This window comes from Scylla paramamosain, chromosome 5, assembly GCF_035594125.1.
Source record: "Scylla paramamosain isolate STU-SP2022 chromosome 5, ASM3559412v1, whole genome shotgun sequence".
Lineage (NCBI taxonomy): Eukaryota > Metazoa > Arthropoda > Malacostraca > Decapoda > Portunidae > Scylla > Scylla paramamosain.
The window spans coordinates 2,912,523-2,936,691 of NC_087155.1; the positions used below are offsets into that span (position 1 = coordinate 2,912,523).

General features: G+C 39.2%; 1 protein-coding gene across 1 annotated transcript in view; it reads left to right on the plus strand.

Annotated features, from left to right (window-relative positions):
- LOC135100373 (uncharacterized) overlaps positions 1-24,169 on the plus strand; it is an 89,461-nt gene that overhangs the window by 48,258 nt on the left and 17,034 nt on the right. Inside the window, exon 3 of the mRNA XM_064003194.1 lies at positions 17,525-17,578. Within this exon, the coding sequence (XP_063859264.1) occupies positions 17,525-17,578 (54 nt within the window). The remainder of the gene's footprint in view (positions 1-17,524; positions 17,579-24,169) is intronic.

The window sequence follows — 24,169 nt, forward strand, 5'->3', positions numbered from 1 at the left end:
GTTACTGGAAACAAACTCACACCTGTAGGAGAAACACAGATAACTGTAACTTTTGGGAACTATTACATGTTTGAATTAACAGCTGTTGTGGTAGAACAGCAAGCGTTCCCAGGAAACTTACTCATTGGATATGACAATGCGAGATGAAGACATAACTATCTTCCCTGCGAAAGAAGGAGTTAAAATATCTTACAAGTTTCTACCATTTGTTAACACCCGCAGCCAAGATGTCGTGGCACCAGTTAGTCGACATCCTAAGACAGAAATAAACACAGTTCCCTCAGATAATAACGTGGCAGAGCAGTACTTACACAATACATCACCAGTACTTGACGAGAATTGCATTCCTACGGATCGTCATGGAAAGACAAATTCCCCACTGATAACCCAAAAGAACAAACAACATGCACCAACCAAAGCCTTGAAAATTGTTTCAGGTTTTGTAACAGAGTGCACGCTGTTGCAGGCTCAGTCTATTTGCAAGGTAAAGGTTAGTCTAAAAGGAATAATTGACCATGTGACAGCGATTGCCTTAAACGAGTTGTCGCGCATTCGTGGAATAAATCTAGAAAGTGGTCCTTACCATACAAACGGGTAAATCTGAAGTATTTGTCATCAACACGCTTCACACAGACGTATCTATTAAGAAAGAAACAGAGTTAGGACGTTTCCAAGTCAGTAAAGCTATAGAAATAATCAATAATCAAGACCTTAGCTCTGATAAAAATGAACAAATAGCACAAGTGTTTTCGCTACAAGAATCCTCACAGAGTGTGAAAGAGATAAAGAAACACCTCGCTCCCACTAGTTGTCCAGCTCTTGAGAAAGAACTAGTACACTTACTACACCTGCATAAAGCAGCAGTTGCTTTGCCAGGAGAAGCCTTGGGTCAAACAACTCTATTGCAGCACAAAATCAAACTCAAGCCAGGAACACAGCCTATTTACGTTCCCGCATATAGACTACCGCATTCTAAACTAGCCACTGTTGATAAATTGATTGAAGATATGTTGTCACAAGATGTCATAGAACCTAGTGACAGTGAAATTTTCCACTAATACTTGTGTCCAAACCGGACAGCACCATGAGACCAGTGATTGATTACAGGGAACTCAACAAGAAAACCATTCCAGACAGACTTCCACTTCCAGTTATTTCTGATGTTCTTCAAAGTCTAGGCACTTCACATAAGTTATTTAGCACAATTGACATAAAATCTGCATTTTGGCAAATTGAGCTCGATGAAGCTTCACATCCATTGACAGCATTTTCTACACCAACAGGTCACTATCAATTTCGTAGAATGCCTTTCGGATTATCGAACAGCCCACTTACTTACATGAGATTAATGAACAATGTCCTACAAGGTTTGATTGGGAAGACTACTAGTGTTTTCGTTGATGATATTTTAATAGTTTCACAAACAGAAGAAGAACACTTTCACAAGCTAAACCAAGTCTTCACCAGACTTGTATCAGCAAGATTAAAGATCAAGTTGGAAAATGTCGCTTTCTACAGGAGAAAGTAACTTACTTAGGTCATCAAATAGACAGTCAAGGTCTGAGGACAGTACAGTCAAAGGTAGACGTCGTAAAACAATTTCCTCAACCAACCTCAGTTGAAAAAGTAAGAAGTTTCTTAGGACTAACAGGATATTATAGAAAATTCATCAAGAATTACGCTAGCACAACCATTGAGTTCACTCCTGAAAAAAGAATACTACATTCTCTTGGGGTCCTTCCCAAACCAAAGCATTTGAAACACTGAAAGACAAGCTCACAAGTTCGCCAGTATTGATTTTCCCAGATTACACAAAAGAGTTCATCTTGTGTACAGATGCTTCTGACATAGGGTTAGGAGGAATACTAATGCAGGAAAGAAATGGTAATCCACACCCAATTGTATATGCTTCCAGGCTTTGCACAGCTGCAGAAAAGAATTATAGCATCACAGAACGCGAGACTTTAGCAGTGATTCATTTCCTAGAACACTTCAGAGATATCATATTGGGTTACAAGATTAGAGTGTGGACAGACCACACCGCAATTCAGAATCTGTTTAAACACAAGAATTTAAGAGGACGCTTAGCACGTTGGTTTGTGACACTGCAGAATTATGAAATAAACTTTGAATACATACCAGGAAAGAAAAATACTGCAGCCGATGCCCTATCGTGAAACATAGTCTTATACGGAGAAGTAGATAGTGTAGTATGCAGTATCCAAGAACTAACCACATTAAACAATGAAACTGTATAGTTAAAACAGAGAAAAGATGACACTTTGAAGCAAATAATAGAGCACCTTGAAAGTAATACAGACAGAGAAGCACAAACACTACTAAAGAAATATAAACTATCGGAATTCCAATTACATAATGGATTGCTATACCGCAATACCGAAATAACATGCAAAGGAGTATCACGTGGAAAAGTGAAACAGTTAGTTATACCCAAAGAGTTGGTACCAAATGTCTTACACTTCCTTCATGATTGTGCAACTAGTTCTCACCCAGGAAAAGAAAAGGCTTATAGACAAGCACAACTGAAATACTGTTGGACAGACATGAGAAAACAAATCTACAATCATATAGATAATTGTAACGTTTGCGCAGAAACAAAAGGACACACATGCACACCAGCACCAATGTTGAATTACCCAATCCCTGAGAAACCGTGGGATAGAATTCACCTTGATACCTTGGAGTTGCCCCTATCTGAAAATGGATTTAAATATTTACTAGTAATCATCGATTATTTCTCCAGATTTTGCATTTAACAGCCAATACAGAACAAGAAAGCAGAGACAATCGCTACAACTATATTTGAAAAAGTACTTTGTCCATACACAACCCCAAAAACTATCATCACTGACAATGGTTCTGAATTTAATAACGCTATTCTAGCAGAAATATGTCGCATTTTCAACATAAAGAAAATAAATATACACGCCTACAAACCGGAAAGTAACGGAGTTGTGGAAAGACTTAACAGAAAAGTCATCACTTGTCTACGTACATTGATAAATCCACACAGCATTACGTGGGACACATGGATCCTGCACGTCACATGTGCTTTGAACACACAAATCAATTCAGCCACAGGTGAAATGCCACATTATATTCTTTTTGGAGAGGATAAGAATTTACCGTACTCACTTCTCGAGTCAGAACCGCGTGATGTCTATAAATTATGATGATTTCATACTAACTAGAATCAATAAATTCAAGGAAATTTACCAACGTATCAGAGATCACATGAAACAGTACTCACAAGACTTAACAAAACAACAACATAAAATGACACGAGAAATAAAAATACAGCCAGGAGATATAGTCATGGTCAAATTACACACGCCAATAGGAAATGACTACTTCATGCCACCTATTAAAATTCTTCGCAATGATGTTTTCCATGCCCTCGCTGGCCTAAACCCTCGGAAGGCTTATGAACCTGATGGGGTCCCTCCTATTGTTCTCCGAAACTGTGCCTCCGTGCTTGCACCTTGCCTAGTCAAACTCCTTCAGCTCTGTCTGTCAACATCTACCTTCCCTTCTTGCTGGAAATTTGCCTACATTCAACCTGTTCCTAAAAAGGGTGACCGCTCTAATCCCTCAAACTACCGTCCAATTGCTTTAATTTCCTGCTTATCTAAAGTTTTTGAATCTATCCTCAACAGGAAGATTCTTAAACATCTATCACTTCACAACCTTCTATCTGATCGCCAGTATGGGTTCCATCAAGGCCGCTCTACTGGTGATCTTCTGGCTTTCCTTACTGAGTCTTGGTCATCCTCTTTTAGAGATTTTGGTGAAACTTTTGCTGTTGCCTTGGACATATCAAAAGCCTTTGATAGAGTCTGGCACAAAGCTTTGATTTCCAAACTACCCTCCTACGGTTTCTATCCTTCTCTCTGTAACTTCATCTCAAGTTTCCTTTCTGACCGTTCTACGAGTATTGCTGCTGTGGTAGACGGTCACTGTTCTTCTCCTAAATCTATTAACAGTGGTGTTCCTCAGGGTTCTGTCCTGTCACCCACTCTCTTCTTATTATTCATTAATGATCTTCTAAACCAAACTTCTTGTCCTATCCACTCCTACGCTGATGATACCACCCTGCACTTTTCCACGTCTTTTCATAGACGTCTAACCCTTCAGGAGGTAAACATATCACGCAGGGAAGCCACAGAACGCCTGACTTCTGATCTTTCTAAAATTTCTGATTGGGGCAGAGCAAACTTGGTATTGTTCAATGCCTCAAAAACTCAATTCCTCCATCTATCAACTCGACACAACCTTCCAGACAACTATCCCCTCTTCTTCAATGACACAACTGTCCCCCTCTTCTACACTGAACATTCTCAGTCTGTCCTTTACTTATAATCTGAACTGGAAACTTCACATCTCATCTCTAGCTAAAACAGCTTCTATGAAGTTAGGTGTTCTGAGACGTCTCCGCCAGTTTTTCTCACCCCCCCAGCTGCTAACTCTGTACAAGGGCCTTATCCGTCCATGTATGGAGTATGCTTCACATGTCTGGGGGAGTTCCACTCATACTGCTCTTCTAGACAGGGTGGAATCAAAAGCTTTTCGTCTCATCAACTCCTCTCCTCTAACTGACTGTCTTCAGCCTTTCTCTCACCGCCGCAATATTGCATATCCAGCTGTCTTTTACCGCTATTTTCATGCTAACTGCTCTTCTGATCTTGCTAACTGCATGCCTCCCCTCCTTCCGCAGCCTCGCTGCACAAGACTTTCTTCTTTCTCTCACCCCTATTCTGTCCACCTCTCTAACGCAAGAGTTAACCAGTATTCTCAATCATTCATCCCTTTCTCTGGTAAACTCTGGAACTCCCTGCCTGCTTCTGTATTTCCACCTTCCTACGACTTGAATTCCTTCAAGAGGGAGGTTTCAAGACACTTATCCACCAATTTTTGACCACTGCTTTGACCCTTTTATGGGACTGGCATTTCAGTGGGCATTTTTTTTATTAGATTTTTGTTGCCCTTGGCCAGTATCCTTCCTACATAAAAAAAAAAAAAATAGCAAACTTTTGCCCAATTTCAAGGGTCCATATAAAGTCATTGCACCAGATAGTGGAAATAAATTAACAATACGAAATTTGGAAACCGGTGATATCAGTGTACACCATGCAGATGAGCTCAAACAGACAAACATGAATGAATTTGGTGAATATGCAGTCATAGATAGTGATGAAACAAATAGCATAGGAACAGACAAGACAGAAACAGACACAAATAGTGTAGAAACAGGAATAGATAGTGCACAGACAGAAACAAGTAACCATGCAGCAGACGACAAAAGCCATGATTACAGGAAGAAATTAAGATGTCATAGAAAACAAGTTTTGCCATTAATTTGCACCAATGAACCCTCATTAGAAACTGAATTTTATTAGTATGTTGAAGAAATATTGAATGAGTTGCACATAGATTGTTATTCTTTTTACAGGTAAAGATGAAACAAGTGGCATGCATGTTCTCAGCTATAGTAGTTCTAGCAACAGCCTGGGACTCTGTGAGGCCCAGAGCTTTAGTAAGGAAAATCGGCGACCTGATCATTGTGAACCATTCAGTAAGAGTACTATTGAAATTTGACAATATAAATGTTGTAAGAGAAAACGTCAGACATATCAATAACGGTTTATAGATGGTAAAAGACAAATTGATAATTAGTGAGATATCCAATGTGAGATTAGAGAAGAAATTAGATACTATACAAACGAAGGTCACCAAAATAGAAAATAACTTCCTACATAGCAAAAGCAAAAGAGGAGTAGGTATTGCAATAGCGATCGGATCGTTCGTTGGTCATGGAGTAGCAAATATTGGTTTGTATGCAGAACTTCGCTCAAATGTAAATAATCTACAAAACTCAGTGTCCAGAATCGATGTCTTACAAGAAGAAACAGAAGATATACAACTTACCAGAGATGGAATGATAAATAGTATAGAAAGCTTAAGTAAAGAGAATTCTAATTTGAAGGAATCCTTGGAAATTTTCATGGTCTTAGAGCAGTTGCACGTTAAGATAAATGAACTAAATGCTGAAATGGAACAGTTAATTCAAGACTTAGTTATGGCTAATGCTGGACATGTTACATACACATTATTTTCAATATCACAACTTCTAAACATAACTCAACAAGCAAAATATGAATGGAATTTTCAACCTTTCTTTGATTCAAACAATATTGCTCTATATTATCCCATTCTTAATTCATTTATAAATGATACTGGAGTACTCATTGACATACCATTTTCATCAGAATTGAGATATCACATGTATAATCTTATTCCTTTACCAATTAAATTTAATAGTTCCATTATAACAGTTGATACTGATATAACATCTCCAACAAATTACATCCTATCCATAAATGGTTTGAAAGAAAGTGTAATAGTAAATGATGATCTATTGAACTGTAAGAAAACTAACGTAGATCTGTACATTTGCTCAGCTACTTATTTTACTTTCAATGAAGCATTGAGTCACTCATGTGCCGCATCCTTGGTGAAAAATATATCCATTGTACGTAATTGTCATTTTAAGGAAGAAACTCCCACACCACGTCATGAAACTATCCAGGAATCTCACTACATATATTTTCCAAACAAGACAACTGTATCAGTCATATGCCCAGGATTTCAACCTCAGATAGCATCAATAGAAGGCCTATATCGTGTACCAGATCAATGTCAACTTCATAGCCCCACACTCACAACAGTAGCAAATAGGAAAAAGACTATTGTACTTAATAGAGAAAATGTTTTATAGGACATTACTATGAAATTCCCAGACAGAGCTCCTCCTTTGAAAATCAGAAAGATTAACAAGAAAAGACTAGTAATGCAAGTGTCAAAAATACACACAGGTACTATGTGGTATATAATATATGTACTTCCATTTGTCTTGATAGTCACGTTGAGCACAATAGCAATGATACTTATGTACAAGAAACTCAAGAAATCATCCATCGAAATGAAACACATTTCTGTGCCGTAACCCTGTAATAGGTAGGTAAAGAACAGCAAGCATGTAATATTGTAAATAGAATTTATTTCATAACAATTTTGTCGGGACGACGAACGGTAGCTGCCAAGCACTGTAATAGGCACTACTTTGCATGAAGAAAAGAATAGATATAGGAGTAGAATTAGACACGCGTTAGAGAATCTAACGCCAGTATTAGAAGAATTGTGCAAGAGGTGAACAGGACGTTGAATTGATAACAGCCAAGCTTAACTATAAACAGTCGGTTTGTTTTATGCCCATTCAGCTTGTTAAAGGCTTACCTCCCATTGGGTGGAGATTAAAACATCATTCATTTTGCTTGATATTATTGGCTATGGAAATCTATGACGTATGCACAGGCACCTCTCGGAAAATCCTCAAGTCACTTTTAGAGTCAGTAGCAGCCAGTCACCAAGATAGTACAGACGCACAACCCGTGTCGCTCTGTCTTGAGTTACTCAAAGACTTAGACTCTGACCAAGACATAAGAGTCTTAATAACTTTGCAAATAATCTTAGTCATGTGACTGAGTAGTATAGTATGCACTGTTGTTGAGCTATAAGACAATTTATATTTTCTAAATAAAACGCAAGACATCAGACTAACTTTGATAACCCACTTGCACAAGGATGTTGTGAGTGAAGATTATCCAGAAAAATAATAGTCGTCTCCGATACCATGCTACGCCCACCGAGACATAGCCGTCACAGAGGCTAGAGGCAGTCTGCACACAATCGCACGCACACAAAACATAAAAGAAGAAAAACACAAACCTCAACACACTTAAGAAGAAAGTATCCTACACAACACAAATAAGTAAATCTACATAAACATTAACTTGAGCGAAAATCAAGTTGTATGGTAATAAATCAATTCTGCAAAACAAATACATTCAGTACATAAGTAACAGAAGAAAACAGTAGAAAATATAGATGTAAATGCCAATGACACCGTGTAGTGCATAAAGAATAAAAAACAAGGTCTCCATCGTTACAAATACTGAACTATCAAAACTTACAACTTACAAGATACTACACGGAAATAAAAGGACACAAACTCGCTACACTACAATGATGGTGCTGATGACGATGATGACAGTAATAACAGTTATTATAATGATAATAATAATAGTAATAATAATAATAATAATAATAATAATAATAATAATAATAATAATAATAGTAATAATAATAATAGTAATAATAATAACAACAATAACAGTACCACTTCACTACGTATCGCCTCACGTGGGGAACAGGGGTGGGAGGGGCACAGGTCTTTCTTCTTTTTCATGCAGTATTCTTTTTTATATCTATGAATCAGAAACACACTTCCAGCCTCCGCTGGTCTCCCTACCCTCTCTCCCGTAATCCCTCCCGACGCCGCCCTTCCTCCCAGTCGGAAGCTTTCATCCTGCTGATAGGTAGTAAAGCCTGTGTGAAGAAGTGAGTGCTTCACCAGCTTTTTTCAATGACATAATTTGATTGATGTCTATGTTGAGAGTGGACGTGAATTACGAATAAAGCAATCCGTGGTTCTCTGGGATGAGTCATTCTCGTGCTGCAGGATGGACAGGTGTAATGGTGTGTTGTTGTTATTGTTGTTGGTGGTGGTGGTGGTGCAGCACAGGGGAGGGTTCCAGGAGTGGGCTCCAGACACAAGGAATGCCTGCCCCTTTAAAGTTCTCTGATCTCACCTACTGCTATTTTCACTCCACAACATACTCCCACAAGTCAACAATTATCTAATGATCACTGTGGGATGAACGTTTACATTAGAATCAGGAGCAGTTTTTCTTATTGAACTTTTGTTGCTGCATGAACACAGGAGGGGAAATCATGTGTTCAAATATATCTTGTTTACCGTTGGGGTTTCATGGCGTAGTGACAGTCTTGGGAACACAGTGTGTGTGGGATGCCAGCGATCATGTCCCATACAAAATACAATAAATAAATAACGTGATGAAAAATAATTCACATCATAATTGTTTAATACATACTGGCATGAACATTAGATGGGGAAATAGACCAACTTTACGAAAAAGATGGGGAAAATCGGGAAATAGACCAACTTAAAAAAAAAAAAAAAAAGAAAAAGAAAAAAGGGCCCTCGTGGCCCAGTGGGTAGTTTTTTTTTTTTCTTTTTATGTAGGAAGGACACTGACCAAGGGCAACAAAAATCAAATGAAAAAATATGCCCACTGAAATGCCAGTCCCATAAAAGAGTCAAAGCAGTGGTCAAAAATTGATGAATAAGTGTCTTGAAACCTCCCTTTTGAAGGAATTCAAGTCATAGGAAGGTGGAAATACAGAAGCAGGCAGGGATTTCCAGAGTTTACCAGAGAAAAGGATGAATGATTGAGAATACTTGCGTTAGATGGGTGGACAGAATAGGGGTGAGAGAAAAGAAAGTCTTGTGCAGCGAGGCCGCGGGAGGAGGGGAGGCATGCAGTTAGCAAGATCAGAAGAGCAGTTAGCATGAAAATAGCGGTAGAAGATAGCTAGATATGCAACATTGCGGCGGTGAGAGAGAAACTGAAGACAGTCAGTTACAGGAGAGGAGTTGATGAGACGAAAAGCTTTTGATTCCACCCTGTCTAGAAGAGCAGTATGAGTGGAACCCCCCAGAGGAGGCAGTAGATACCTGCCGAAACGATAATTACTCCCAGTGAGGTCTAAAGCACTGTTCAGGGGGTGCTGTGAACTTATCATTAAACCCAGCTATGACCTCACTGAACGTTTCCCTTTGTGTCTCACAACACAAGGGGGCAGTTCCAGCCTGCCCTCTAAAGACAACTCTCTTCCTCCACACAAAACTACAAGCACCTAATAACACACACACCCTTCACTCAAAAATTTTAAAATCATCATGGCGACTCCTACACCAGCCTCGGAGTCCTCATCTGGGGAGGGGACCATAAATGTCCCAAGGTCGGACTGCCTTTCTATCGACGACCCTAAGTGTCTTGACACCCCCCTCAACTTTTTCTTCATTAACTTCTGCAACATTCGCGGTCTAAGATATAATTTTCAATCTGTAGAACACCACCTCTCCCCTTTTAAAGCTCATTTTCTTTTCCTCACTGAAACTCACGTGTCTGAGGCGACTGACAGCAGCCCCTTTTCTGTTCCCTCCTACTTTCTCTATCCTCATTTTCGATCCACAGCTGGATGCTGCGTTTATGTGTGCAATGACTTAACCTGCTCTCGTGCCCACGCTCTTGAATCTTCCGAGTTTTCCACCATCTGGCGTGGGTGACAGGACAGAACCCTGAGGAACACCACTGTTAATAGATTTAGGAAAAGAACAGTGACCATCTACCACAGCAGCAATTGAACGGTCAGCAAGGAAACTTAAGATGAAGTTACAGAGAGAAGGATAGAAACCGTAGTAGGGTAGTTTGGAAATCAAAGCTTTGTGCCAGACTCTATCAAAAGCTTTTGATATGTTCAGGGCAACAGCAAAAGTTTCACCAAAATCTCTAAAAGAGGATGACCAAGACTCAGTAAGGAAAGCAAGATCACCAGTAGAGCGGCCTTGATGGAACCCATACTGGCGATCAGATAGAAGGTTGTGAAGTGATAGATGTTTAAGAATTTTCCTGTTGAGGATAGATTGAAAAACGTTAGATAGGCAGGAAATTAAACCAATAGGACGGTAGTTTGATTAGAACGATTAGAACGATTAGAACGATTAGAACGGTCACCCTTTTTAGGAACAGGTTGAATGTAGGCAAACTTCCAGCAAGAAGGAAAGGTAGTTGTTGACAGACAGAGCTGAAAGAGTTTGACTAGGCAATGTGCAAGCACGGAGGCACAGTTTTGGAGAACAATAAGAGGGACCCCATCAGGTCCATAAGCCTTCCGAGGGTTTAGGCCAGCGAGGGCATGGAAAACATCATTGCGAAGAATTTTAATAGGTGGCATAAAGTAGTCAGAGGGTGGAGGAGAGTGAGGAACAAGCCCAGAATCATCCAAGGTAGAGGTTTTAGCAAAGGTTTGATCGAAGAGTTCAGCTTTAGAAATAAATGTGATAGCAGTGGTGCCATCTGGTTGAAATAGAGGAGGGAAAGAAGAAGAAGCAAAGTTATTGGAGATATTTTTGGCTAGATGCCAGAAGTCACGAGGGGAGTTAGATCTTGAAAGGTTTTGACATTTTCTGTTAATAAAGGAGTTTTTGGCTAGTTGGAGAACAGACTTGGCATGGTTCCGGGCAGAAATATAAAGTGCATGAGATTCTGGTGATGGAGGGCTTAAGTACCTTTTGTGGGCCACCTCTCTATCATGTATAGCACGAGAACAAGCTGTGTTAAACCAAGGTTTAGAAGGCTTAGGACGAGAAAAAGAGTGAGGAATGTACGCCTCCATGCCAGACACTATCACCTCTGTTATGCGCTCAGCACACAAAGACAGGTCTCTGACACGGAAGTAGTAGTCATTCCAAGGAAAATTAGCAAAATACCTCCTCAAGTCCCCCCCAACTAGCAGAGGCAAAACACCAGAGGCACCTTCGCTTAGGGAGATCCTGAGGAGGGATTGGAGCAATAGGGCAAGATAAAGATATGAGATTGTGATCGGAGGAGCCCAACAGAGAAGAAAGGGTGACTGCATTAAGCAGAAGGATTAGAGGTCAGGAAAAGGTCAAAAATGTTGGGCATATCTGCAAGATGGTCAGGAATACGAGTAGGGTGTTGCACCAATTGCTCTAGGTCATGGAGGATAGCAAACTTGTAGGCTAGTTCACCAGGATGGTCAGTGAAGGGAGAGGAAAGCCAAAGCTGGTGGTGAACATTGAAGTCTCCAACAATGGAGATCTCTGCAAAAGGGAAGAGGGTCAGAATGTGCTCCACTTTGGAAGTTAAGTAGTCAAAGAATTTCTTATAGTCAGAGGAGTTAGATGAGAGGTATACAGCACAGATAAATTTAGTATGAGAGTGACTCTGTAGTCGTAGCCAGATGGTGGAAAACTCGGAAGATTCAAGAGCGTGGGCACGAGAGCAGGTTAAGTCATTGCGCACATGAACGCAGCATCCAGCTTTGGATCGAAAATGAGGATAGAGAAAGGAGGGAACAGAAAAGGGGCTACTGTCAGTTGCCTCAGACACTTGAGGTGACACTTGATGGTGAGGAAAAGAAGATGAGGTTTAGAAGAGGAGAGGTGGTGTTCTACAGATTGAAAATTAGATCTTAGACCGCGAATGTTGCAGAAGTTAATGAAGAAAAAGTTGAAGGGGTGTCAAGACACTTAGGGTCGTCGACAGAAAGGCAGTCCGAACTGGGGACATTTATGTTCCCCTCCCCAGATGGGGGCTCCGAGGCTGGTGTAGGAGTCGCCATGATGATTTTAAAATTTTTGAGTGAAGGGTGTGTGTGTTATTAGGTGCTTGTAGTTTTGTGTGGAGGAAGAGAGTTGTCTTTAGAGGGCAGGCTGTGACTGCCCCCTTGTGTTGTGAGACACAAAGGGAAACGTTCAGTGAGGTCATAGCTGGGTTTAATGATAAGTTCACAGCACCCCCTGAACAGTGCTTTAGACCTCACTAGGAGTAATTATCGTTTCGGCAGGTGTCTACTGCCTCCTCCTTCGAAAGGGTAAGGAGTCGAATCTAATTTATGATTAGATTAGACTAATCTAAGGAGTCTCTATAATTTAAACTTCTTTATGGAAATGAAATTAAAGTTCGGGATTTAAATTAAAACTTTTTTTTTTAGCGCATAAACAAAAAATGTGCTGGAGAAATATAACAAAAATATTTATATAAAAAAAACAATAATGGTAGTTGTATGGTGAGAAATAATATTTCAGTGCGACCTTTGCAATATGTTCCTATATTTACGAAAGTTTTCGTTACTGTGGAGTGTGGCTTGAATGTTATTATTGTTTTTTTTATATAAATATTTTTGTTATATTTGTCCAGCACATTTTTGTTTATGCGCTAAAAAAGAAATAGGTGGATGGACATAAATAGGTCGATGGAAATACAAATAAGAAAGAAAGAAAGCAGGCAGACAGACAGCATCACATGTAAATAGTCAGCCTAACTTGAAGAGGATAGGCAGGCAAAGAAACAGGCAGACAGGCAGAGAGAGAGAGAGAGAGAGAGAGAGAGAGAGAGAGAGAGAGAGAGAGAGAGAGAGAGAGAGAGAGAGAGAGCAGACACGTAGGCAGGAAGGCAGACGGTCAAATAAACAGGCAGGGAGGCAAGCAAGCAAGCAACAAACAAACAAGCAAGCAAGCAAGCAAGCAAGCAAGCAAGGAGGCAGACAGACTAACGGGCGGAGAAAGAGGTGGATGGACATACAAAAAAAAAAGAAAGCAGGCAGACAGACAGCGTGACAGGGAAATAGTCAGCCTAACTTGAAGATGATAGGCAGGCAAAGAAGCAGGCAGACAGGCAGGCAGGCAAAAATAGAAGGCAAGAACGCAGACAGACAGACAGACACATAGACAGAGGGACAGATGGATGTGCGGCAGACACAGACATGGACAGAGTAATTTTAAATAGTGACAGAAACTGGTATATTTCATTCTAAAGAATATATTTGCACAGTTTTTTTGTAAGGCTCTATAATAAATATTTTACCGTGCCCTGTAGCGAGTACTTAACCAAAAGTCCAACTGAATTAGTCATTGAGAAATTAATACAGCATAATGTTTGCATAATATAAACGTATGCCTGTTCCGTTACTCGTTTATTCTTTCGTGACAACAATTACTGTAAGCAAAGAAAATGCATACATAGTGACCTAACTATATTTTTTCTCTCATGGCCTCGTATTTACGGTATGCCATTTTTCAGGCACAATACGTAGTTGTCATTGATTTCCTAAAACTACTAAATATACCAGAAGACAGACCTACTCACCCATACTCGTAAATATTGTTCCACTCGTAATGTTACACACACACACACACACACACACACACACACACACACACACACACACACACACACACACACACACACCATTAATACAAATAGATGAATAGATGCGCTGCAACAAAGCAACAGAGATTGGGATGCTCATTCTTACAGAACATTATAGTGAACATGTGAGGCAGAGATAAACAGACAGACGCAGACAAACAGATTGATTTAAAACACTTAGTAACATGTACTTGTTATAAGCAGTTCTAAGTGACCATTAATTTCCCGTTCATTCCCATTCGTTCAAGCATTTCAGTGTTTAGATGCAAAGGTAGTGTAAGTGTTGAGGCAGCGGTGGTGATGGCCCCTTCTCCTCGCAGCGATGCAGGAAGGGGAGGCGAGGGACACAGCAGTGACTGGCCTGAAGGTGCCTTGTGTCCCGCCTCCTCTGTGCGACCCTCTCTCTTGATTGTCATCATCCGTCAATCGTAACATGACTTGTGCTCCTCCTCTTCACCCTCACTTAATATTAGACTGAGGGAGTTGGACGACAGATTTACCTTCATTAGTTAGTTCTTTCTGTGAGCGTTTAAAAGTGGATTCTTCAACACTAGAAAATAAATTATTGAACTCTTCGGCTTTATCACTTAGATTATCAAAATTATAGGCAGTGTGCTTACTTTTCTGACTAGGGATAATTTCATTAATGACGTTCCATGTGGACAAAGTGTTCCCTTTGCTGCTTTAGAGACGGCCGTGGTAATGATCCGCCCTAGTTTTGTTATTTTATTTTATTTTATTTATTTATTTATATATTTATTTATTTTTTGCATGTTTCGTGGCTGTTTTGTAACGTTCCCGTAACCGTGAATTACTTGTGTCGATTTTAGGCTTTCTTTGTAACCTATTACGGTCCTCCATTCCCTCACACGGATATCTTCATTTATCCATGGTGTAGGTTTTCCTTTCACTGCTCTAGTTACAAGAGGGGCACACATGTCAAGAATTAATAAGAACGTCATTAAAAATGCATACTTGTTTGTTCACATCGTCAGTTAAAAATATATTAATCATATTATGAACATTGTCAAGGAGGAGCGAGCAAAAAGTATTTTTATCATAGTTCTTCAAATTACGAAAAAATTTTACCATGGGCAGTTTTTTAGTTTTTCTAACCTTGAAAACAACAGATAATAGGTCGTGATCAGCATTGGCCTGAGGAACAACGTCTTGTGATAGAATGACATCAGGTTTATTAGTTATTATGATATCTAGTAAAGTAGCTGATGTTGAGGTCGTTCTTGCGGGTCTATCTATTATTTGTGTCAACTTGTTTTTATTATCTTACTGATTTTATTACCCGTTGTCACCATATCATCATTAAAATCACCTAGGAAAAGGATACTTTTATCACGCAGACATACCATCCTAAAAACATCTTGAATGTAGTCAAATGATGTGGCTAAAGCCTTAGGGTGTCGATATACACAACCAATGATGATGGCCGGCAACTTCCTGCACTGTACCTTTACCCATACATCCTCCACGCCTGTCGATCTTGGCACATCTAGCTTAATGACAGAGAGATTGAGGGTACTATGGACATATATGCATACCCCGGCTCCTCGACCATTATCACATCTAAAAATCTTATAATCAGGAATTTCTACGTAACCATCTGGGGTGTTTGCTTGAAGCCATATTTCACTTATACATAAAACATCGACATTTCTATCTATTACCAATAACTTTACCTCGTCCAAACTCGATAACAGTGATTGTGCATTAATGTGTTCAACAGTTACCGAATCCTTTTTTAACTCCTTTATTTCAACAACGGCAGATGCTTCTTCGCCATCATCCTATGCTCTATACTGTTGACGTAAGCGGCTCTTATGACCTAAACGTTGACAGTTGCCACATAAGAGTTTGTGGTCAAATCTATAATTTTGAACACGATTGAATTCGCCGCAATTGTAACACCGTTTTTTTTTTTTTTCCTCTTCTTCCTCTCTCTCAGCAGCATATTTATTTATTTCCCTTCTGTAACCATGCGTGTTATCACTGTACGTTTCCTGCGTTTCAAACACCGGGGTACTTGCGTATTTCTGCACTAGGTGGCTTTTGCTCCATCTGCCCACTCCTGAGGTGTAGGCGTGGGCTTGATTATAAGCTGTGTGGTGTCTGCCATCCAGCGTTCTCCTCAGGGTTGTGCCGTGCAGACCGGGGCTGAATGCATCCTCCTCTTTGTTCCAGCCTGCTTCATGTTTTCTTGTCAGTGTCCTGGCAGGTGTGAGATCAGAAGGACCTCGTGTTTTAGTAACAGTGGGGGACTGATGGGAAGCTTTATGGGTGGGAGACTTTCGGGTGTAAGACTTGCCTTGTTGGGTTATTCTGCTGTGAGCGCGTAGGGAAACCATACTCGCGTAGGTTGGCGGGCCCCGGGAGCCAAAACTTAGTTTGATTTTTTTCTATATGTATGTATAGTGTGGAAATAGCAAAGGCATCGTAGAAAACACTAACATCTGGAGCTTCATCACTGTGTTTCATGGAAAATATGAGTAAATTGTGTGAATCTTGCCGTGGTAGGAAAGATGGCCTCCTGCGGGACATTATCAAAAGAGCGTCTGTCACTGGTTTGGTAAGGGGCGGGACAAAAAAAAAAAAAAAATAATAATAATAATGGGATGCCTTTGGTAATGCGTATATAGGAATATTAATGCCAGCGAAACACTACATTGGGTTTGCAGTGAGGCTTTTGTATTCAGATGACCGCGGGAAGTATATAAACACAACTATACTAGGGCAAAACTTTTAAAAATATAAAAGCGTTCATTAACTAACCAACACTCTTTTCAGTTGCACTTTTTCATATAAATTGTTTTTGCTTTGAAGAGAACAATGGTGATAGAATCTAAGCGGATGCTTTCATGTTTGATGTTTTGCTTTTAGGAGTGGTTAGAGAGGTGTTGTTGTTATTGTTGTTGTTGTTGTTGTTGTTGTTGTTGTTGTTGTTGTTGTTGTTGTTGTTGTTGTTGTTATCAGAACCACAAACGGAGGAAGGTGGATGTGTTGTATTACTGAACAACAATAAAGAAAGAAGAATAAATAAGTCAGGCCACCTTGGCGGAGATACTCAAAAGGGATTTTCATGTTTTGTGCCGTGGATACTTTTTATGGCTAGACTGAAGTGGTACTTATTATTTTCTAAGTATATCCTTGCTGTTTTTTTTAAGTTTGTACCGCTGAATGTTGGGAAGCTTTACATTTATTATTTTTGCTTCTTTTTATTTTCTTATTTGATCTTGTTATATATGTAATGGTGTTTGTTCGTTTTATTTTGTTGCAGCTGTTGTGCATATTTAACATTCGCAGCATTTCAAGTGTGTTCTGTTTTCAGTGTTGTTTTCCATGTATCCATGTGTTCTTGCTTGGAGGAATTTGACACGTTTTATTTATGACATTTCGTGTTTTTCTTCAGTATTTATTGTTTTTTGTTGATGTGTATGTTGTAACTCATGCAGTAAAGGATTTCTGGTGGTTCGGTTTATGATGCTTAATTTTTAGCTCTTTTTAGAATAGTCAAGCTGCATCACTTTCTTATGTGGATGTTTTGATATTTTCAGGAAAGGATGGCAGGTGGTGCCGCGGTGAACACTCCCAACACGTGCAGGAGGAAAGTGAGTACCTGCTTCATTACATCATGTGCACTCTGTTTTGGAACTCGCAGTTACTTTTTTTTTTTTTCCATGTCAACCGAAACTTGTCACTGTTGCCTGCCTTTCTCCTGTCTGCTTCCCACGAATCTATGTAGGAAAGAAAGGATGTGCTTCCATGGTATCGTGTCAGTAGTATTATCCATTAAAGGATTAGTTTAAACCTTTTTCCAAAGCGTTGTTTTGTCTCCCATTTTTCTGCCTTCATAGGGTGTATATATATATATATATATATATATATATATATATATATATATATATATATATATATATATATATATATATATATATATATATATATATATATATATATATATATATGAAAGGAGAAAGAATATAAATTTAGTCTATTGTGTTCATTGCAACATCTTATAGTGAAAAATGTCCTTTGAGGATTAACCGAGAATCTTTTTCAAAACTATAATTTTTGTATTCCAGTCTTCGTGTGCTTATTTTAGTGTATGCATAGAGAAAAGAAGGATACGAAATCATGTATTTTCTATAACGGTGTCATCTTTTTGGTATAAATATTTACTTAGAGATTCAGTTGTAACCCAACAATTAGCTGTCATTTTGCGTTTTTTTTTTCCGTATATATCTTTTGAATGTACGAATATATGAGTGAAGAAAGGAAAGATGCAATCACAAAAAACTTTCCACAATAACAGGAATATTCACTTGAGGACTTTTTTAGGTAATAAATATCAGATATTCTAATTTATCCGTTTATTTATCCTTTACTGTGTTTTACCGATATGTAGATTAATAATATTTTGCATGTTATGATAAAGTGTCCTTGGAAACTATTACTGTAACACATTTCATTTAGTGTGAATTTGGTTTCCACGGAAAAAAAAAAAAACTTTCCTTCTATGGAGAAAAGATATTTATATTTTCTTTGTTAAATTGGTATTGATATTATTTTTAACTTTGAATTCCTGAGAAGCGTTACCACCATGATATTTGTGAGCTAACCTAAGGTAACGTATTGTCGTAACCTTTGTTGCAGCTTTATTCAAGTAAAATCAAAGAGAGGAAAGCTTGTATTGTCCTGTGAAGTGTTTTTATTTGTCTCTGTGTGTGTTGATTGTCGCCTTGAAAAATCAAGGTGACGTGGGCCTTGATGACTAGAGCCAGCCCACACTATTTGTCTCCCTTTTTTTAGAGGGTCGTCGTTGTAGATTACTGAAAATTTTGCTTTCATCACGTTTTTATTTTTCTTGTCAGCGAATGAAAGAATATTTATGATTTTCTTTATCATTTAATAACGTAATAAATATCTTTCGAGGGATTATTGCCCTAGCGGAGCGAGGGGGCTCTATTTTTGTTACCGCACATCTATACACCCCACCGCTCCTGCCTGGCCCTGGAGGGCACAACGATGATTTGGTCAGGAGCACCTTTTGGTGTCCATCGCATTTAAAAATTTCGATTTCAGTTTCGCAATGACTTCTTGTTTGGTTACTTTTGAAGGCGCATTTTTCTTATTTTATGTAATTTCTTCGTCAGACTTATCTTTTTTGCTGTATTTTGCATATTTCGATTTATCGACATGTGGACGAAGGTTTCTGCCTCGCAACTCGCGCAACTATCGCCTCAACACTACAGATCGAGCTGGAGGGCGCAAAATGCCGCAATTTTTCGCCATAACTCACTTCATATACGGGATAGCCAGCCTTGGTTGACACCATCAGACTCACATGTGTTGTAAAAACTTGACAAAACAAAAAAGAAAATGGTATTAAGACGAGTTGAACGGTGAAGATGTTAAAAACAAAAAAAATGTTTATGACATATTTTAATTATGCCCGCTATTTTCAATAGTTAATCATTGAATACTGAAATATATTATTAATTGAAGTGGAAAAGCTCTCGTGAATAGGATAGTTTGATGAGAATGCAGATAAAGCTTCACATATTGAAAACACAGAGCCATTTTTAGCAACATGTTGTAGCTGGACACAAGTCACCGCTCCTAGCACTCCGTTTTCTGTTGTATTATCACCCTTCCGTTTTCACTCTCTCTACTGCACAGACTTTTGTCTTTCATCTCTTCTATCCTCACTTTATACATATTTCTTACTTGTACACATTCTGTGCACGCTCTTTGACACATGTGTTACACATCTTCTCAATACATCATATTACTCCTTTCTTCACACAGACATACACACACACATACACTCTCTTTTTCTATAACTTTGTGTATATCATTTATTATGTAATGTAAATTTTGTATATATTGTTCATGTTTTTGCTGAATGAAACAGAGAGAGAATACCCAGGCTAAATTTCCTTTGCCAGAGCTACACTGTTATGACACTGGAAATTTCTACCCTTCAAGGACTAAACACTGCTATGACCAAGAGTCATAGTTGGGAGCCTACAGTTCTCGCTTGAACAACTTCCGGGCGGCCAAGTAGCACCTCACCTTCGCTACAATGTCATTCGCCGCAGCCATCACGACGGCGCGACACTTGGCGTGGCGTGCGCAGCCGGGCTCCGTATTATTTAATGCTCCGTTATTTTATGCGAAGTCAAAACTTCGTATTTCGTCTTGAAAAGAGAAATGAAGCATTTGTCTCCAAATACTCTTGCGCATTTCATCGCGTGCATTGTTATTGTTTATTTATTTTCTTCTCTTGCGAACCCTCACTTTGTATGGTCTTTACGCTCTCTTCACTATATTATCTCAGTTATTTAATTCCGTTCGAAAATTGCGTTTGATGCACATATTATATACTGTACAAAAATATTGAAGTAATAAAGTATCAAAAATAAAAAGACACACTAATTTGATACTCTAATTACATATTCATATTTGAGTCCTCGTTTATAAATCATCTTCCACATTGATTTTTTTTTTTTTCCTCGGTGCTTCATCCTCTCAGAACTCTCACACTCGCCTCACACTCACCTCATGCTTACCTTTCCGCATCTCAAACACATTCCTTGCAAGGTTAGCATTCCTGTGAAGGTTATGCATGTCTGTGTGCTTGTATGTACGTGTGTGTGTGTGTGTGTGTGTGTGTGTGTGTGTGTGTGTGTGTGTGTGTGTGTGTGTGTGTATGTGTGTGTATGTGTGTGTGTGTGTGTGTGTGTGTGGCTCTTGAGGCGAAGGGAGCTTTCAAGAATAAGTGAAAGGTAAAAAGAATAAATAAATAAAAAGGGGAAATATTTTTGCGGGGCTCATAAAAGCGTAAACCTTTGCGTCGCTTTGATAAAATTGTGTGACCTTCAGGAGAGAGAAAGTGGAATATGATAACGAAGAGGAAAGTGTTGCTGTGGCGCCCTTGTGCTGTGTTGGTGAGGTCTGAGAGAGAGAGAGAGAGAGAGAGAGAGAGAGAGAGAGAGAGAGAGAGAGAGAGAGAGAGAGAGAGAGAGAGAGAGAGAGAGTATGCATGAATGACGGCAATAACAACAGATGGGAGATGAGAGGGAACAATTACAACACAAAATTAATGGGACTAGATATACGAGAGTACGTGGTGACCTGAGGAATGAACGTGGGCGAAACGTAACTCATGAATGAATGAATGAGTGAATGAGTGAATGAATGGAATGTGAAATGAAACTAGGAATAGATGTAGAAAAATGTGATGATACCAGTAGTAGTTGTAGGAGTATATAGTAGTACTAGTAGAAACAGTGTGGGACCCCTTCTGAGCAGTAGTAATAGTAGTAGTAGTAGTAGTAGTAGTAGTAGTAGTAGTAGTAGTAAAAAAAAGACGAAGAAAATAATGAAAGAACGGAAGAGAGAAACAAAGAGATATAATAGCAATAGTCGGAAAATAAATAAAAATGTAAAAAAAAAACTAGAAAAAGGATAAAAAAGAATGAGCAAAATTTGTGTTGTTCCAGAAGGTCATCGCCCACATCATGTCATCGAGCATTATCAAGTAAATTCCATTAAAATTCAGGCGTGTGGTTGAAGTCAAAAGAAGAGGAACAATGAAAAATAGTAAACTGAATGCCGCATGTTTTAAACGAGTGTTGAGCTGCTGAAGGGTGAAAGACATATGTTGCAAAAGAAAGAAGAAAAAATAATTATACTGATCCTGAGCAGCACTTATATAATAGAAAAAAAAAGAGTAAAAGATATTAGATCAAATCTCAGTAAAAAGTAAATAGCTGCCAACTTCAAATTAAGGAAATAAATATCACAACAAAATTACCACACAAACACAAACACACACACACACACACACACACACACACACACACACACACACACACACACACACACACACACACACACACACACAGACACACACACACACACACGCACACACACACACACGAAAAATCATATATATATATATATATATATATATATATATATATATATATATATATATATATATATATATATATATATATATATATATATATATATATATATATATAACATGAATAGCAGCAACAATAGCTGTAATAACAACAACAGCATCAACAACAACAACAACAACAACGAAATTAAGGGAATAAATCTCTTGGTATCCAAGAGGAGCAGAAAACGTCGTGGCTTTACCATCCGAGAAGTGTGGATGTCTTAAGTTGCATAGATATTAATATAAAAGAAACTTTTTTAGAGAAATAGTAAATATAAGTAATTATTCATACGATAAACACAGAAATGGAAATTAATGATGGAAAGTAAATATTATGAAGAGCTTAGATAAAAAATACGAATAAATGTAAGAAAGAAATTTGCACAACTAAAGCGAAAAAAAGGTAGTTCAATTAAGCATAACAAAGTAATCAAAGCGTCAGCAAATAAAAAGAAATGTAAATAATGAAGCAGATAAATAAGCATACATTATTATTGCTATTATTTTTAGTTAACAATTTAATACAGGAGCATCATTTCATTTGAGAGAGAGAGAGAGAGAGAGAGAGAGAGAGAGAGAGAGAGAGAGAGAGAGAGAGAGAGAGAGAGAGAGAGAGAGAGAGAGGAGGGGGGATGGTTACTACGAAGACAACGGAAAAGAACGAAGAAAAAATAAATAAAGGTGAGGAAAGAGTGAGGGAAGGTGAGAGGATCGTGAAGGTGTAGAGATAAAGGGTGAGGGAAGGCGCGGGACATAAGGGAGACTGATGCAAATGAAGAAGAGGAAAAGAAGATTAAGGAGAGAGAGGTAAGAGAGGGAGAAAATGATGAATGACGTGTAAGGAAAGATGAAAACAGAAGGACGCTAAGGTGAGGAGGAGGAGGAGGAGGAGGAGGAGCAAGGCAGACAAGGGAGGTGAGGCAGACTGAAGTAAGATAAAGGAAGGAGAAGAGGAGAAGTGAAATAAAAGTAAATATAAGGGAAAACAAGGAAAAATGAACAAGGTAGAATGCAGGAGTAGAAAAAGTAGAGAACAAGGTGACAGGAGGAATAGAGAAAGCAAAGGGATGGGAGAAAGGGAAGATAAAACAAAGAAAATGAATATGTAAATCATGAAAGTAAGAGAAAGGAAAGAAACAGCAGAAAAAAAAAAGTTGAACAAGGGAAAAGAAATGGGGGAGACATGATGCAAAGAAGGGTATGGCATGGTAAGGGGAGGGATGGATAGGGGCAGTGTGGAGGAGAGGAGGGCAAGGAGAGAGCGAGGCAAGGGCCACGCAGGTTAATGATCACCCTCGCTCTTCCTGTACAAATAAGCCCACCACCGCCATTTGCTGCACCGTAAATATGGAGAGTGTGCGTTGATTGTCGCTGAGAGAGTGTCGAGTACAGAGGGAAGGGCAGGTGAGGGAGACGGAGGTAAGGGCAGCGACGAAAGTGAGGGCTGATTGGGAGGGATGGAAGTAAAGTGGGCTGAAATGGAAATTAGGATTGGTGGAGGGAATTCGATTGACGAGGAGGAAAAGAAAGACGGTCCACGTAGGAGGAGAGTTCGAGAGTGAGAGGGGAGAGAGAGGAGCGAGGAGTGGGTGAGGGAGGGAGGCGTGAGGAGCGGGTGAGGGATGGAGGCGAGAGGAACGGGAGAGGGACGGAGGAGTGAGGAGCGGGAGAGGGAGGGAGGAGTGTGCTGGTTAATGGAAGGCACGAGGCGAGGCACGAGGCGAAGTGAGGTCGTGGGTGGGTCATGCCGTGTTAGAAGTTAAATGGTTCCTTCATAGTTATATTGTTACTTATATAAATAACAGTGAAGTGGGAGCCGCCGTGGTACAGTGGAACCGCGCGCGCTTTGGGGGCCAAGTGGTCATCAGGCGCACGGGTTCGAATCCTGGCTACGGTCCGAGGGTAGGAAGGGCATCCACTCGGGGTAACGGTTCCCAAATGCCAAATCCAAAAAGTCCTTCATCAGGAGGCACCGTCTCAGCCCTAACAGAGTAGGGAAAACTAGACGTAAAAAAAAAAAATAAAATAAAAATAAATAAATAACAGTGAAGTGAGACTCAAGTGGCTATTTCTAATCAAGCACATAACATCAGATAAGTAACTGTTATGTGCTCGGTCTGTGATTGCACTTGTATAATGAACGTTGGTTGGTTTATACTTGGAATACTTGGAAAATCATTAGTTTTCTTTCATTAACAGTTGTCAGGTATTTTGCAGAAATATT